General features: G+C 36.4%; 1 protein-coding gene across 6 annotated transcripts; it reads right to left on the bottom strand.

Annotated features, from left to right (window-relative positions):
• Positions 1 to 816: 816 nt before the first annotated feature.
• On the bottom strand, positions 817 to 18,708 carry LOC137952310 (uncharacterized). 6 transcript variants are annotated; one of them, XM_068799439.1, is made up of 5 exons: positions 18,550 to 18,708; positions 18,001 to 18,114; positions 7,218 to 7,388; positions 5,927 to 5,976; positions 817 to 1,432 (listed from the first exon to the last, which is right to left on the bottom strand). In XM_068799439.1, the coding sequence occupies exons 3-5, from the start codon at positions 7,383 to 7,385 to the stop codon at positions 1,234 to 1,236; spliced, it is 417 nt and encodes a 138-aa protein (XP_068655540.1). In that variant the 5' UTR covers positions 7,386 to 7,388; positions 18,001 to 18,114; positions 18,550 to 18,708; the 3' UTR covers positions 817 to 1,233. The 6 variants fall into 6 exon arrangements, 2 of the variants coding, with proteins under 2 accessions (XP_068655540.1, XP_068655541.1); XR_011112216.1 differs by lacking the exon at positions 817 to 1,432 and adding an exon at positions 4,849 to 4,929 and having other exon boundaries at positions 7,218 to 7,377; XR_011112218.1 differs by lacking the exon at positions 7,218 to 7,388.
• Between the last annotated feature and the right edge of the window lie 311 nt (positions 18,709 to 19,019).

Below are 19,019 nucleotides of genomic sequence, written 5' to 3'. Positions count from 1 at the left end.
GAGTTACTCCTTGACCGACCCCTCCTCTCATCGTCCTATCCCCAATTTAGAGGTGAATTATTTGGGGTTCTCCCACTATGAGACTTGATAAACATCAAACTTAATCGATTGGTTCTCTCTCAAAGTTCAAATGATGTTTTCTCAATTTGGGTACAAGATTCCGTGCGTTTCGAAAGTTCATCCACTCTAAGTGTCAAGTCAAGATCAATGCACCCTAATAACAGGAGAAGTTTCTCCTTCCACTCAATATAATTTTCTCTATTTAGGAGAACAATAGAGGAATCAAAGGTTGGGACATATAAAGTTTGAAGAGCTGCAAAAAAATAGATAACAAGCTTACTTAATATGTAATGAAATCAAATTTTTAAATATTTACCCATGTAAATAATCCAAACAAATAAATCAACTTGTCATTATAATCTTTCCTTTGGGCTTAGATTATATATAACACATATGCAATTTATGTCTCTTTATGATGGGGACCTAGAAATTTTTTGTAAAGGAATATTTTTGGCCTAAGGCAAGTATAATTTTTTAAAAAAATATTTTTGTTCCTATCCTGATTAATCACTTAAATATAATATTTACCCTATGGGGTTAAATTATTATATCTCCATGATGAATCATAATTTTTTTATGTCATTAATTTTATGTGACTAAACTTAATGTCACTCGACATTTGCATAATTAAGAATGTTGTGACAATTACTCAATTATTCAAATGTATACCATAAATATGACATAAAAAGAATTGACTAAAATGAATGTCAGTTAATAATCTTTACATTTAGGTAAACATAAAAAATGCCTAAAAAACTGAAGTATGCATTGCATAATTATTGAAATTGCATAAATACAAATTACTGAAATTTTAATATATATTTTATGTATATCAAAAGATAACACATAAAGCCAGTCGGACTTACTGGTTGCCAGCGCTAGATTTCTTTTCTACTGCTAGCACATAATTTTATTTGGTCGACCGAGTCGGCTCGGTCAACATCACGGGCGGGTCAGGTCAGCGAACATTCGAGTCGATTCAATATGTCCGAGTCGCGCCAACCCGTTCGACTCGTCTCATCTAGCCCGACTTGCACAACCTGTACGAGTCAACTCAGCCGAGTCAACTCGTTATTTAAATGAAACGTGCTTTCCTAAGTTTCAAAATATTATTTATTTATTTACGTGCGCTAGAGGTATTCTTCAACCTCCAACCACACGTAGAGAGGACGTTCAACGTCCGCAAGCGACCCTTTGCCGAACGTCACCTCCCATCAGACTTCGGCTGTCGTCTTCCGACGCCGACCGACGCACAGCGCAAAGCGAGACGCCGATTGGCTCCACAGCGACGGCGCTCGCAGTGTAGGCAGAGTACTCCTCTCCACGAAACTCCTTATCAGAGAGGGGAGCTCTAATACCACATGAAGGATCACTATAATGAATTTCGAAACCATATATCAAATTCAAAATCCAAAATCGTACCTCCATATTTAGCATATAAACCTACTAATTTAACTCATAACTACTATATATAATAACTAGTTCAGCCACAACCAATTAAAAAGGTATCAACCTTTGTCTAATCACTCTTTCTCACCTTAATTAAAAATCCAATCATTCATAAACAAACCTACTAAAGAAGGAACCCACAATAATAATTATAACACATGTAATGACCTCAATGACGTCAACCCATCAATCTGGTCATGTAATTGCATATACATTTTCACATCGATGGCACCAACTCATTTATATGGGCTATCATAAATACAAGAATCTTAGAGTAAGATTACTAGCTTTACTATCTCACATTTAACCCCATTGAAGGAGTGGTCTACCATAAGGCATGTACATAAGAGAATTTCAACAGCAAAAAATAAATCATTTTATCAATTATCAAAGTAAACTCTAACTCAACAAAGTAAAAAAAAAAAAAAAAAAACAAAGTAAAGTAGAACAACATCATTCACAAGTCCTACATCAAAATGCTTATCCATTTAGAGTTTAGGATCCCCCTTGATGAAGTATACATGGAATTATTTATGAAGTTTGTCTAAGAATTTGTTCATCAGAGTCTAGCCATGAAGAGATAAGTCAAGTCTGGCCATTATTTATATACTCTTTCTTTAATTGTTGAATTCTTGATTTATGAATTACATCAAGTCAAGATACTCTTCATATGAGAAGTTGTGGAAATTTATCTCTTATGACTAAGAAGATGTTATAATCTTGATCTTCTTGTAGCTAAATTACAAGATTGATCAAGATTATTTGCTGTTAGTGTCTTATCAAGATTGATAAATTGATGATTTGTAATTCAGTTACATTTATGTAACTTGGATCAATTTTATTTTGAGGTGGAATTCCAGCACATGTTGTTGTAAATCTTGACGCTGCTCATGGGATCTTGCTATGTTGTTGGTTGACCGTCATATGGTTAAAATTCCAGCACCTACTTATCTCTATTACTTTGCTGCTCTTGAACTCAATGATTGCCTCTTTTTTTTTTTATGTTGGAGTGTTCCCTTGAGCTGAAATATTTAACTTTTTGGATTGGCAAATAGATCACAAGAAAATGAAAATTTAAAACAATAAAAAAATGTATGCAAAGAAAATTTATTCAGACACCACAAATGAACACAAAAGTTTTGTCATCCACGTTTGGGAAATTCAAGTAGTTCAACTCTAATAGCTTGGAATTTTATAAGAAAGAGATTTTTCCATACATGTTTAAAAAATGGATATGCATGCTTGAAACATGTTAAAGATGCAAATGACCTATGGATCCAAACCTTTTAAAGAGAATAACAAACGCTCATTATAATCTTAAGTGAACGTGCGGTGCAATATTTACCCGAGTCAAAATAGCCATTATTTTGCCAATTTACAAAAAGTTGACCTAACTATCATAGATGATTTTAAAGTGCTTTATCATGCGTGACAACACTGAAAACACATATATTACGAGACAAACAGCCAGTGTGCATTAGATCTATTTTCCAACTCCATTGTGAGACCTTCTAAAAGTGTATGGCTTAGACTATCTCCAAAAATTTATCCATCCACCAACATTACTTGCTCCATCTTTTTGTTGATTCACATGAACAATAATCTAATACAAACATCCAATAGGCTGATATGCAACATTTTTAATGATCTATCATAACAAGCTAATAAATTTAGGGTTTAGTTATAATCATGTTGACATCCACACAACCAAAATCCTCCCTTTAGGCTGAGTATTATTCTACGAGGTAAAGTCTCATTTACTTAAGAAAGCATAAAAGCTAATTCTCCTAGACTTCATTCATAATTTTTCAAAACATACATTCTTTCTTGAAGCTTTTGCCGAGATTTATCAACTAAAGAAAACTCTGAGGTTTCGTCAACATCCTTGTATGATAATACAAAAATCAGGGAACAAAGCTCCATTACAATGTAAGTAGGCTCCTCAAGTTTCTCCACACTAGTACAAGGAAAATTAACGGAATTATTGTGATTGCATATCCTTGCTAATGTAAAATTATCATATAAAGCCACCTCACGAGTTACAGACTCACCGTCCCCATTCTCACAAAATAATCATATACTGCCACCTCATGAGTTACAGACTCACCATCGCCACTCTTCCCAAAATAGTCATGTCAAGACTTACACACTCGCCATCCCTATTCTCACAAAATAATCATATACAATCAGTCAGTCACCTCACGAGTCATAGACTCACCATCCCCATTCTCACTTCCACTTTTAAGGTGAACAATTGCTCATTGCATAGCTGTTCACTCAATCCCACTCTCTTGCACTCAGTATTTGTATGAAAAATCTACAACCTAAGATGTTTCAGCATTTGCTTGGCCTTTGCCCAGTCATTATGATTAGGATGGCCCACTTTCTGGTTATCAATAAGAAAGACCACAACAGGGCCTGGTTAGACTATCGTTATGATTGAAACATTAATATTAAGTGATAAACCCCCTACGTCCAAGACCAGGCCTAGCCATTTTCTAGATATCTTCTCAAATTCAAACCAAATTGTAAAACCAACTTGCCATATACATACCGAGATAAATCATTCACAACTTAGGGTATACATAACCAAGAAATCAAGTGATTCATCAATAATATCCAGCATGGAACATAACAATTTAGTCTCTGTTCATTGTGCATGAATAGTTCAACCTAACAGCAGCCTATCAGAAAACATCATCACTATATTTATTCTACTAAGTCTAGATGAAATGCATCCTTTTTAGCTCTACTAATGTCCATCTAATTTGAATTTAAAACCTACCAACCGAATGCAAAAGGAAAATTTACAACTGGAATTCTATGCAATGGCATTCCTAATACATATCATAATTCATTCTCTTAGGTCATTACTCATTCCATTAACTCCATATGTGCCCCAAGTATCTTAAATATGTTTAACCCCAACCAATTTGGGTGTTAGAACCCCTCTTGTGGAAAGTTAAACAAGTACAATATCTGCAAAGAGGGTGATCCTAAAATCCACCCAATAGAAATTTTCAATCGATACTGAAAACATTAATTTAATTGAACTCAAGTCTGGCTTTGAAGTCAACCCAAACTCTATCTAATAAAAAATGAGATTTTTTTTTTTGCATAAAAAACCACATAAAACCAGCCTGTAATAAAAGAATTTCATTTTTAAAAAAAATCAGAAACTTTCCATCTGAACTTCAATTATAGACAAACACCTCAATCTCTATCAAATTAAGTCAGACTTCTTCCCATGGTAAGCACATCACATCCATAATGAAATTAAAGGAATTTCACTCCTCAAAAATCAGAAATTATCCATACAAGCTTCAATTTACTCCCACACCTCCATCTCCATCAATTTCAGCCAAACTTCTTTTACAAGGATCAGACCAGGGACTTTTTACAAAGAATTAATTACATATCCTGCAGTTAGATTCCTAACATAAATTCAACATCATTCAGCCATAGAAGATGGAAGGCACATGATTGACATCACTAACTCTTATCTAACTAACAATTAAACCCCACTTTTATGAGAATCTGACAAGGAATAACCTCCTTATCTAACCAACAATCAAACTATTCCTTTTATGAGGATTTAACAAATAAGAATTTCTGTAATACAAAGTACCACATGCAATTAAAATTTCCATTAAAATCTCAAAACCATTCAACTTTATTAGGTGAGAGGTCTTGGGATTCACACCACTAACCTCCACCTAATTCTGAAATCAAAATTTCTTTTTCATGAGGATCCAAGAAATTCCTTATCTAACCAGAAATCAGACCACTCTTTTATGAGTATTTAACAAGTCAAAAGTATTGAGAATATAGTACAACGCATGCAAATGAAATTTCTATCATAATTTCAAATCATTCAACTTGATTAGGTGAGAGTAGGGGTGGCATCAAGCCAAGCCGAGCCCGAACCCACCTATGTTTGAGCTGAGCTTGATTTAAATATTTTGAACTCAAGCTCGAGCCTAAAATTGTTATTGAGCTCGAGCCCAATAATTTTAACCTAGTTCAAACTCGAACTCGAGCCGAGTTTGAACTTCACCCTATATTTAAAACTTTGCATAAAATACATTACAAATAAGTTGTATATAAAATTATCTATATACTCTGCATAAAATTATTCATAAAAACTGCATAATTATGCATAAATTTTATTCAAAAAAATAATTCATCTGTAAAAAAAGAGCAGTTTTGCATTTCCTATCTGTCTCCATGACAATTATTGACATTCAAAATTCCATTCCATTATTTAGAAAGAAAACAAAAAGGTTATTCATCTGGGTTTAATAATGTACAAAATGTTTTGACGGAAGAGAAGCATATGATGTAACAAATCAAAAAGCACAAATATGTATGTTTTTGCTTAGGAGATCCCATAAGAATACGAAATAGTAGTATTTACCTTATTAAATGGATCAGTATTTGACGAATCCTTAGCACATCACCAACAACCTAAGACAAAAAGTTGAAGAATAATCAGCATAAAGAAAATTAAATAGTTAACTTATGTGGGCGAAAATTTAGAAGAGAAAAAAAATAGATTTGGCATCAAAATATTTTTTGAATTAGTATCTATTAGACTATGCTATTATTGCTACTAAAAACCCTGGATGGGTTTCTCTGTGCTCCTCTCCCGCCAAAACAGAGGAGACGACACTGGACCAAGCAAGGGTGCTAGCCTGACTCAGAGCCTCAGACGAAATAGCCTGAGGTCAACCGAAAACAGCAAAGCAGCTACACAACCGAGATCAACCGAAGACGGCAACGTAGCCACACACAAAAAAAAGGTTTGTGCTTTACCGATGGAAAACACGAAGGAGCAGATTTTAGGCCTCAAACAGCTGCGCTAAACGAGTTAGAAAGAGCAATAACGAAATGAAAAAAAGAAAATTTCCTATTCAAAAGGGCAAACAAGAGAAGCATTGAAAGAGGAAAAAATGACCGCAATTGAAAACTCTCTAAAACTGATAGAGTTCAATTGAAGGATGAAGTTGATGATAGAGAAACTTAAAAAGCAGAACAAAAACCGACCCAAAGCATTAGAAAAAAAAAAAGAGTCGTAAGGTGTTAAATTGGAGAGGGAAGAAAATTAATGGGGATGTCGGTCACGATCGCCAGTTTTCGGCGACACGAATCCGTGACGGGCGATCAAAAACCGGAGACAAGAAAAGAAAGAAGCATGAGATTAGGTTACTTGAAAGGCTGAAAGAGAGCAAAGGAATCGAAGGTGCTATTGATCTCAATTCTCGTCTCTGTGCTGCGTTCCCTTGGCACTGTAGGGAAGACGGGAAGACTGAAGAACTTACCCAGTGCCAAAAGTAGAAACCCCTCTTTACAAGGATCAAACAAAATGAATTCCACAAAAATGGAAGAATTATAACTCATGCAAACTAACTTAGATGAAAGACCTCGAATTTAAACACCTCTAACCTTTATTTAACCCAGAAATAAAAAATAAAAAAATCCACTTTATGAGGTCTTAACCAAGAAGAAAAATATGCAAAGGAGAAACAATACCCTTACGATTAAAATAAACAACACAAGCTAGAGTCTTACTCTTGTATTAAGAGAAAAATCTAAGACTAAGTGTTACTAACACTACCTAACTGAATGAAAATCAAGAGTTTCTGAGAACCAAAGAAGAAAAAAAATATGATTTGGAAAGGGGAGGAATGACGCATGATTAAGCTTACCTCTTTTCCTCCACTTCTTCTTCCTATACCATCATAGCTTCTCCTCTCCTCTTCTTCGCATATCCTTCCTTTGCCACTCCGTCTCTCTCTCTTATTCCCCCTTTCTCTCCAAAACCGATGGAACTTCCTCCTTTCCCTTCGATCTTCTTCTCTCTTTATCCTACACATTCCCTTAAGCAGGTTATCACAACTAAAATATAATTTTTAATTAAATGATAACGTAATAAATTTTAAATTTGCTAATAAGTGAAAAAATAAACCTAACAAACCAAATTAGATTTTTTTCCCAGGAAAGAATTTTTCAGATAGAAATACATTTCCGAGAAACTATCTATCTGAAATTTTTTACCGGGAAAGTTGGATGATTTTCTAGGGAAAACCAAAAATCATCGAGTTTGTGTTCTCGATACCATTTTCATCATCTCGAGCCTACTTATCTCAATACTTTTTTCTTCCTCTCGAATTCATCTTCTTGTCATCCTTGATTCGTGCAGCTGCTAATAGGTAATAATTTTCTCTCACCTCCCTCTCCTCTATCCTCTCCCTGTTCTCTCTCGGTGTAGAAATAAACCAAAAGATCAATTGATGTCCATTTTCTATGAGCTCACCCGGTTCCTTCATTTATTATTTACTTATTTTTTTATTTTTCTCTTATCTGGTCATTAACTTACTCTCTCTCATTTTTGTTGTTACAATAGTGCTGCTCATTTTTTTTATCTCCTAATTCTCTCTGCTTTTTGTGCCTTCGGATTTCTCGAAAGACTTTGGGCGTTCTTTTAAGTAATCCCATTCAGGTTTGCGGTTACCCAAAAATCCAGGTATGCCAATTCTCCTTTGAATCTGGATGTTTTGTTTGCTTTTTAATTTTCTTTTTTCTCTCTGTAGTTTTTGTAATATTTTTTATGTTGAGTTGATTCTACTTTCATTGTATACAGTTGTCTTTGGGGACATTTTTAAATGATGTTTGCTCTTGCTACTTAGATCGAGTAATTCTGCAGATCCTTAGAAGGATTTTTTGTTGCTCTATGTTGTGCTTTTTTAGACTATTTCTAACTCGAGGCTTTTTCAATTGGGATAAGCCACTTAATCCACGTGATTATTGTTGGTATATACGACTGAAGGTTGTTAGCATGATGGACTACGGTTTCAGAACAATTATTCCGACTAATGTAGACTGTTATTTGATTTATGGGTAAAGCCCACCTCGTTAACCCATTGTTGTCATATTGTGAATGAGAAGTTTGCTCTATTATCTCTTTTAAATTTTTCTTTCTTTTGTCATTAACTCTTGTTAAGGAATAGTCCCACATGGATAAGTGAGTACAAAGATCTTGAGTTTATTAGTTGGGAAAGAAGTTTCCTAAGTTGACTAGTCATTTTGGGATAGGGCCTTGGACCCAACTTAACATGGTATCAGAGCAGGTACTCATATGTGGGCCTATACATAAAAATTATCTACTTGTAGAGCCACCAAAGAGGGCCTACTCCTAAAATTATCCACTTGTAGAGCGACAAAAGAGGGTCTACACCTAAACTGCCTACTTCTAAATTATCCACTTGTAAAGCCACAAAAGATGGTCTACACGTGAGAGAGAGTGTTAAGGAATAGTCCCACATGGATTAGTGAGTACAAAGATCTTGAGTTTATTAGTTTGGAAAAAGGTTTCCTAAGTTGACTAGTCATTTTGGGATAGGACCTTGAACCCAATTTAACAACTCTTTATCCGGGTATTCACATGGTAAAAGTTAATAAAAAGTGTGATATAAAGTACCCAATTGGAAACAGAAAGACCATCTTAAATAAGTTGGAAAGTGCTTTTGAAGTTTCCAAAGGTAGTCAGTGGAACAATGGAAGGCTTCAATTTCAATTCTAGTACGAGTTATGAGTAAAAATTCTGAAAGAAATGGTGTAACAGTTGTGCTAGTAGAATACATGTATAGGCTGAACAGAATTACAAATTATTGAATTTTGTAGAGTCAAATTATGAGAATTGGAATATCTTGACGTCAGATCATTGAATAGTGTTTTGTGATTCTTGGTAAGAGCGTTTTTGTTTCAGTGGTCCAAGTGAAATGAATTAATTTTAATTGTTATATAGATAGATAAGCTATTGAATCTGCAATATTAGATGATGACAATGGCATCTGCAGTAGGATATGGGCAGACTTGTACAACATGTTCTGCCAATGAAAAAAACTACTCAGCCAATTCTTTCCTCCATCCTGTCCAAGAATGCGTCGAAGTGTGCTTGATACAAACTCAAGTTTCATCTTAGGAACAGCACTTCTAATTCAAAGCCCTTGATTGCTGAAGCAAAGATTTCGGAGTTCCTTATATCACATAAAAAAATATCAACTGCCCCTCCAATCTTCTCTTTACTATCATTTATTCTGGCCAGAGCTCCTGCAATAAACTGGTTTGATGTATCCTTCAATTTTTTTGTAAACAATTTGTCCTAGACAAGCATCAATAACAAAACTATGTCAACATGAAACTTCATATTCTCCATGGAGAAAATGACAAAAACTGATTGCCATAAGAAAACCTGTGAGCTATATAAGTGTAGTTCAAAGAGCTCTTTCGAAAAGCACACTAACAGGACATTTAAGATCTGTTTTTTTATGTTTTAAAAGTTACAAAAGAAATACTTCAGTGGAAAAAATTCTTTATTTCCATTTACTGTATGTCAATCAACTAGATATCATTTGAAATGAAAAGGATAAAAATCATGTCCTTTAGACTCCAAAAGAGTTATTCAACCATTGGTATTTATCATTAAGAAACACAATTGAGGGGATTATTGGTATTTGGAAGCAACAATTTACAATTTTAGATCAAGCACTTCAATACCCATACAAGGCCCAAGAGAAAATTGTCATTGAAAGAGAGGAACCAATAGAAGTTATTGGGGATGATGCGGAGTTTGAAGAGGATCAAGAAGAAGGGTGAAAATGATTTGAAGGAAGAAATTAACCAATCTATGGTCTCAACATCTAGGAGAAAGAGAAATGACCAAATGGAAATAGCTAACCACTTCTGTAACAATATAGAAACTCAAAGGTGGGCAGCTTGTCAAGTGAAATAGTTGATTTAACAGGAACAGTTGTTTTTTACATAAAGTTTTAGAACTTTGTGTTTGAAATTAATATTTGACATATTTATTAAAAGTTAATGATAAAGGTATGGTAGTGTACCAGAGTTGTCAGTTTCAAAAAAAAAAGTGTACCAGAGTTATCAATAATTTCCATTTATTTCCTTGGAAAATGCACTAATGGCTATGAGGAAATTTGAAAAAAACCCAAATGATTCCCAATAGGCACTAATAGGATTTCATATTGAAGTTGTGCCTTTGCCTACGCTCCACTTCTTGTTATCGTGTGTGTGTATATATATATATATATATATGTGTGTGTGTGTGTGTGTGTGTGTGTGTGTGTGTGTGTGTGTGTGTGTGGGGGGGGGGGGGGGGGGGCGGGGGGGGGTTACGGGTTGGGTTACCTAATCGAGACCTCTCCCTCTCTCTCGGATTATCAAAAACAGAGCTTCGACTCAGAAAGATTGAGGGAAAATAATATTGACATGGTATTAGAGCTTCGTTCGGAGGTTTGAATTTTTTTCGCTTAGTTCTCGGCGCCATCAGCGTTTGGAGATCCTCAACGACTACTCCTTCGACATCAGAGGTAGGTTCTCTTTCCCCTCTTTCTCAGTTCGTAAGTTCTCGGTTTGTCTGAGTTCTTTGTGGCTTTCGGTAGATTTTGTTCCATTGGGGTTTCAGTTTGCAGCGGCTTTCGTGGGCGTTCGGTGATTCTTTGCAACGAGGTTTTTTCCCTCGTTTTTCTTGGCTGGACGTCGTTTGGCTTGTGCTTGTACGGTTCCTCTTAGTGGAGATCAGTAAGGGCTCACGAAATTTTACGATTCCTGTAGCTAATTTACGGGTTGGTAGTAGGTTTTACGATTCGTGTAGCAGACTTACGGGTTGGGAAGTCATCATGGCGTTCGGTAGTAGGTCTGTTGGTGGATGTTCAGTGTTTTGTTTCTTGGATTGGAGGTTCAATGTATTCTTTCTTGAACTGGAGTGGTGTCTTGAAACCTCGTTGTTCATTCCGTTGAATTTCATTTGCAGAGGAGAATTATTTTGTCGTTGCCATCTAGATTTTATCATGTCATCTGAAAGGATAAACTCGTTCCCTATTCATTTCACGAGTAAAAATTATACTATCTGGGAATTTCAGTTTCCCTTATTTGTTATGGGCAAAGAGTTATGGGGTCATCTCAATGGGAGTGATCCCGCACCTCGAGAGGCCGAGGCTTTGTCCAAGTGGACAATCAAGGATGCCAAAATCATTACCTGGATCCTTGGCTCCGTTGAACCTCACTTTGTTCTCAATTTGAGGCCTTATAAAAATGCGGTTGATATGTGGAATTACCTCCACAAGGTTTACCATCAAGACAACACGGTTCGACATTTTCAATTGGAGTATAAAATGGCTAATTTCACCCAAGGAAGTCTCTCCATTGAGGAATATTTTTCAGACATTGTTTATGCTAAAGTTCCTGTTACCGCTCTCTGTTGTTTAAGCAGTGCATGAAATAAGTAAGAGAGATCAATTCTTAATGAAGCTCCATTCCGATTTTGCAATTGCACGTTCTAATCTGATGAATCGTCATCCTGTACCATCTCTAGAAGTTTGTTTCAGCGAACTTCTTTGTGAGGAGCAGCGTATAGTAACTCGACTGCATTGGAGCATCGAGCTAATGTTAGTGCCCCTATTGCAGTGGCTTATGCAGCACAGGGGAGAAATAAGGGTCGAGACATGCGTGTTGTCCAATGTTTTAGTTGTAAAGCTTTTGGTCATATTGTTAGGGATTGCCCTAAGAAGTTTTGTAATTACTGCAAGAAACAGAGTCATATCATCTCTGCTTGTTCCATTCGACCTGAAAGGAAGCAGAGTACTGCTTATCATGCCTCCGCTGGTGCCTCTAGTTCTGTTGTATTGCCTGCAGCCTCGCCGGTTGTTCCTATTCCTGCCCCTACAGCCCAAGCAAACCAGAACATACTCACTTCTGAAATGGTACAACAGATGATCATCTCTACTTTTTCTTCTTTTGAGCTCTCAGGTAATCATAAAGTTTCTTTTAAGCCATGGTATTTTGACTCTGGAGCATCTAACCATATGACCAATACTGTTGTTTCTCTTTCCAATATCAGAAATTATGATGGCAATCTACAAATCAACACCGCTGATGGCAATTCTCTGCCTATCAGTGTTGTTGGTGATCTTTCCTCTTCCTTAACTGATATTTTTGTGTCTCCTGACCTTCCCACAAACTTATTTCTGTTGGTCAATTGGTTGATAATGAATGTAATGTCCATTTCTCTCGTTCTGGTTGTGTCGTGCAGGATCAAGCGTCAAGGAAGATGATCACGATGGGGCCTAAAGTGGGATGACTCTTTCCTCTTCACGTTTTTCCTAGTTTTCCTTTACTTTCCTTTCCTTTGCATGCAATGTTGTTGGTTCTGGAACTAAGATGTGGCATAGACGTCTAGGCCACCCAAACTCTGATGTACTTCGACAGTTGTTTAATTCTGGTTTATTGGGACATAAAGCATGTTCTTCTCTTGATCCTTCTTTTGAATGTCCATCATGCAAACTTGGCAAAAGTAAAATTCTACCTTTTCCTCATCGTGCATCTCATGCCTTACAATGTTTCGATATTATTCATAGTGATGTTTGAGGGATTGCACCTATTGTTTCTCATGCGCATTACAAGTACTTTGTTACCTTTATTGATAACTTTAGTCGCTTTACTTGGGTTTACTTCCTACGGGCTAAGGCTGAAGTTTTTTAGTATTTAAACGTTTTCTTGTACTTCTTGAGACTCAATTCTCTACAAGCATCAAGGTCTTGCGCACTAATTCTGGCGGGGAATAAATGTCTAATGAGTTTCAGGACTTTCTTCAAAGCAAAGGGATCGTCTCTCAACGTTCTTGTCCTTCGACACCACAACAAAACGGTGTTGCTGAGACAAAAAATCGTCACCTTCTTGATGTTGTAAGAACTCTTTTACTTGAATCATTTGTTCCTCCTCGTTTTTTGTGTGAAGCCCTTTCTACTTCTGTTCATTTGATCAATCGCTTACCCTCTCCTACATTACATCATGTTTCTCCTTTTTTTAAGTTGTTTGACCATTCTCCTTCTTATTCTGATCTTCGGACCTTTGGTTGTGTTTGTTTTGTACATCTTTCTGTTCATGAATGACATAAACTTACAGCTCAATCTGTTAAGTGTGTTTTTCTTGGTTATACTATACCTCAAAAGGGTTATGTTTGTTATGACCCACATGCTCATCGTATACGTGTTTCTAGGAATGTAGTTTTCTTTGAAAATCAATATTTCTTTCCATCTCATTTTGAGTTGTCATCTGCATCTTTATCTCTTTTACCGAGTTTTTCTGATTCCTTGACAATTGTGGAAAGGTTCAAACCTGGTTTTGTGTATGGAAGACGTGGTCGACATGAGTCTAGTTCCACTTCCTCTGTGCCCCCTCACGATCTTGACCTGGCGCCTGCTCCTACTCCTACTCCTGCTTCTACCACTCTTCGCCGGTCTACTCGCCTTTCTCTACCCCCTCATTGGTATGGTTTCTCCTCCACTGTCTCTCATGTGGCTACTTTATCCTCTATTTCCATTCCCTCAAGCTACAAACAAACCATGGACAATGAGTGTTGGCAAAATGCAATGCAAACAGAACTTCGAGCACTTGGGGAGAATCACACTTGGGATATTGTTCTTTGTCCCTACAATCAAGCCTCTTGGGAGTAAATGGGTTTTCTCTGTAAAACACCGCTCTGATGGCTCTTTGGATCAGTATAAAGCTCGCCTAGTAGCTCTGGGCAACAAACAGGAATATGGGTTGATTATGAGGATACCTTTGCTCATGTTGCCAAATTGGCACTAACTGTGGTCTGATTACTAAGGTTCAGCAGCTGTTGCATGCCACTTTTCATATGAAAGATCTTGGCCAGCTCACCTACTTCTTAGGACTAGAAGTACATCGGGGCAATGGTATTTTCTTAAACCAGCATAAGTATATTCAAGATATTATTACCTTGGCTGGTTTGGAGGACACTTCTTCGGTTTATACTCCTATGGAGGTAAATGTCAAATACAGGAAAGATGAAGGGGACCTTCTAGATGACCCATCGGCACCTGGTTGGGAGTCTCATCTACTTGACCACTACATGACCCGATATCTCATATGCGGTTCATCAGCTCAGTCAATTTATGTCCTCTCCTCAACATCTCCATATTGCTGCAGTTCGACGCATCATCCGTTAGCTTCGAGGTTCTCCTACTTGTGGGTTATTCTTTCCTACGGGCTCATCCCTTCAACTTGTTGCTTATAGTGATATTGATTGGGCTGGGTGTCCGGATACACGTCGATCTACTACGGGTTGGTGTATGTTTTTAGGTGATGCTTTAATTTCTTGGAGATGTAAGAAACAAGATCGTGTTTCTAAATCCTCTATTGAGGCCGAGTATCATGCCATGTCTATTGCTTGTTCTGAGATTGTATGGCTACGTGGTCTTCTTGCGGAGCTTGAGTTTCCTCAAACTACTTCTACCCCTCTTCATGTTGATAACACTAGTGCTATTCAGATTGCCACCATTCCTGTTTTTCATGAACGCACCAAGCACATTGAGGTTAATTGTCATTATATTTGAGATATCTCTTCCTTACATCTCTTCGGATCTCCAAGTGGCTGATATCTTCACCAAAGCAATGACTTGATAGCGACATCAATTTTTGGTTGGCAAATTTTTGCTGGTTGACTTACCAGCATCCATTTGAGGAGGGATGTTATTGTGTGTGTATATATATGTAAGGGTGGGGGCATAATTGTAATTTTTGAGGGTTATAACCCTTACGGGTTGGGTTACCTAATCGGGACCTCTCCCTCTCTCTTGGATTATCAAAAACAGAGCTTCGACTTAGAAAGATTGAGGGAAAATAATATTGACACTTCCTTCAGGAAGTGGGGGTGAAGAAGCTCAACTCCGCGAACACTCTCAATGCCCATCTCCTCAACACCTGTGTCGAGAAGCTTGTGGAGAAGATATGGTTTTTGGAGAGTCTAGGGTTTACGGAGCAGGAATCAGCCACGGTTTGTGCACGACTGCCTACCATTTTTGGTTACAGTGTGAAGAACAATTTGACGCCCAAGTTGGAGTATTTGGTGATGGAGATGGAGCGGACTCTTGAGGAATTGAAAGTATTTCTTCAGTACTTTGCATTTAGCCTGACGAAACAGATTGTTTCGAGACATATGCACTTGAAGGAAAGGGGAGTAAAGGTTCAATTGGATAGAATGTTGGTTTGGAGAGATCAACGATTCTACACAAAATGGTAGTGAGGAAGTTCACCGTGTTTGATTCTTTATCACTCCAATGTAAACGAAATACACATTCACTTGTTTTGATCCTCTAAAGCTTCAGTCTTTACCATTAATTTGATGTTTTTTCTCTTCTTTTTTGTCCAATGTCATTTGGATGAGCATATGCTTCTCCATCATCTGCATATAGACCTGGATAGCAGCATCGATGTTGTCATCATGAATACAAAATTTCCAATGAAGTTACACGATAATAAATAGAATATAAGCAGAAAAAAAAGGTTTCCAAGAAGGGCAGAGGAGGGGCGATTGAGCAAGGATTCAAGAGTGGCTGATGAGGGACGGGTACATTGGCTGGTCGAAGCTAGTTTTGAAAATGTCACTAAGCCTACAAATAAGCACATATTTTATGTAAAACTCATTTTCAATGAAATTTCTCCCTCTTCTTGTGTCTATGGATTAAGCTTATGGAATTGAACCACATAAATTTCTGGTTGTCAATAAGAAAGGCCACAACAGGGCCTGGTTAGACTATCGTTATGGTTGAAACATTAATATTAAGTGATAAACCCCCTACGTCCAAGACCAGACCTAGCGATTTTCTAGATATCTTCTCAAATTCAAACCAAATTGTAAAACCAACTGGCCATATACATACCAAGATAAATCATTCACAACTTAGGGTATACATAACCAAGAAATCAAGTGATTCGTCAATAATAACCAGCATGGAACATAACAATTTAGTCTATGTACATTGTGCATGAATAGTTCAACCTAACAGCAGCCTATCAGAAAACATCATCACTATATTTTATTCTCCTAAGTCTAGATGAAATGCTTCCTTTTTAGCTCTACTAATGTCCATCTAATTTGAATTTAAAACCTACCAACCGAATGCAAAAGGAAAATTTACAACTGGAATTCTATGCAATGGCATTCCTAATACATATCATAATTCATTGTCTTAGGTCATTACTCATTCCATTAAGTCAATATGTGCCCCAAGTATCTTAAATATGTTTAACTCCCACCAATTTGGGTGTTAGAACCCCTCTTGTCGAAAGTTAAACAAGTACAATATCTGCAAAGAGGGTAATCCTAAAATCCACCCAATAGAAATTTTCAATCGATACTGAAAACATTAATTTAATTGAACTCAAGTCTGGGTTTGAAGTCAACCCAAACTCTATCTAATCAAAAATGAGATTTCTTCTTTGCAAAAAAAAAACCACATAAAACCAGCCTGTAATAAAAAGAACTTTATTTGTAAAAATAATCAGAAATTTTCCATCTGAACTTCAATTATAGACAAACACCTCAATCTCTATCAAATTAAGTCAGACTTCTTCCCATGGAAAGCACATCACATCCATAATGAAATTAAAGGAATTTCACTCCTCAGAAATCAGAAATAATCCATACAAGCTTCAATTTACTCCCACACCTCCATCTCCATCAATTTCAGTCAAACTTCTTTTACAGGGATCAAACCTAGAGACTTTTTAGAAAGAATTAATTATACATCCTGCAGTTAGATTCCTACCATAAATTTAACATCATTCAGCCATAGAAGATGGAAGGTACAAGATTGACATCACTAACTCTTATCTAACTAGTAATTAAACCCCTCTTTTATGAGAATCTGACAAGGAATAACCTCCTTATCTAACCAACAATCAAACTCCTCCTTTTATGGGGATTTAACAAATAAGAATTTCTGTAATACATAGTTCCACATGCAATTGAAATTTCCATTAAAATCTCAAAATCATTCCACTTTATTAGGTGAGAGGTCTTGGGATTCACATCACTAACCTCCACCTAATTCCGAAATCAAAATTTCTTTTTCATGAGGATCATTGACATATTGGAGCAAAAACGAATAATTAGATAAACCTTTAAGAGGAACATTTTGATTTCAGAAAGTCAGATTTTGCAATAACACCAGCCATACTTTCATTCGCCATGATAAGGACAAAAAAAGAAACACGAGAATAACTCAAACCAGCGAACTCAGTAGACATGCATGAGTTTCCTTGACTGAATTTCTAGCATGACAAAAAAAAACACTGAAACCTATGAGCACACGATCTTGGAGAAAAAACCAAGCAAGAAAGGCAGTATTCAATTCTTTGAAACGTGAGAGAAAAATAGAGAAAAAAAGCATGCAAAATTTACCAACTCTGTAGCCATACTAAACGTCCTTTTAACTCTACCAAAAAATGCATCCAAGCAAACAAATTACATAAGACTAAAGCACCCTTGTCTGTAGCAAGGAATAATTAAAGGCTAAAATTGAAGGGAAATAAAAGGAAAATGTTACATAAACATTTTTTTTCTTCTTCAAATACCCCTTCAAGATGGTGCATAAACATCAAAGATACCTAGTTTGGAGCAAGAACTACAAAAGGGACCAGCTGCAATTGCTTTGTAACGATGTGAATAAGTTGGCTCTTGGATGGTATATATTGCATAATGATGCTTGCTTGTAGATTTTCCTACACAATGTGGCAAATGATATCAAATTGTTTGATGTGCTCACGGGAATCTGAGTTTTTTGCAATATGTAAAGTAATCTAGTTATCAAAATGAAGTTGCATAGGATCAGTCATAGGAAACTAGAGTTCAGCCAACAAATATTTGAGCAATAACATCTTATTGATTACATGATCCATGGCAAGATATTCGACCTAAAACAGAAAATCAACGATTAAGACGCGATCAACAAAAAAACACAACAGATACGCATTATAAGCAAACCCATGACAAGGTCGTGAAAGAAATTATAACAAGAAACCATACAAATAAGGCGCCTCGTTCATCCGTAACATAATTTCGAATTCTAACACCCTATCTCAGACGAACAAAAAAGAAACTAATAAATAAAATAAATAACACAAAGAAAAACAAAATAATCGTTCAGTAGATCGTACAAGAAGACACTAAGGAGGAAATGCAGGGTGGTCTACCGAAGAGCACCGGCAACGGGTGGAGGAGAAGAGCGAAATGTCGAGCGGAGCCTTGACGATGTCTAAAAGTTTTGGTCGGGAAAAACTACGGCTGGCTCGAGGGACGGGAACAATCCCAGAGGCCAGTACCCTGCAAGCGCGCAATTGCTCTATTTGCTCGGCTCCCGAAATATTTAAAAAGGGTTAATCCTCTAACTGTTGAAATTAATAATTTGACCCATCGACATTCCCGCCAAAAAAGTAAACTGGCAAAATCCCTAAAAAGCCCTTATAAAAGCAAAGGTTTTTTAACCAAATTTTATTTTCATATAAAAATCGGTATAATATCAAGAATTCGTTAAAACATTCTTTAAAATATCAAGAACCTCCATCAATATAATTTTTATTCAATTTTTCACCTTTAAAAATGTCCTTAAGTGTTTGCATATTCAAAA

This window comes from Aristolochia californica, unplaced genomic scaffold, assembly GCF_029961685.1.
Source record: "Aristolochia californica isolate CCGP_79_NKW_82.1479 unplaced genomic scaffold, dmAriCali1.0.hap1 SCAF_15, whole genome shotgun sequence".
Taxonomy (NCBI): domain Eukaryota; kingdom Viridiplantae; phylum Streptophyta; class Magnoliopsida; order Piperales; family Aristolochiaceae; genus Aristolochia; species Aristolochia californica.
Note: the sequence above shows the minus strand (reverse complement) of the source record. Positions and strands in the feature narration are given on the sequence as shown.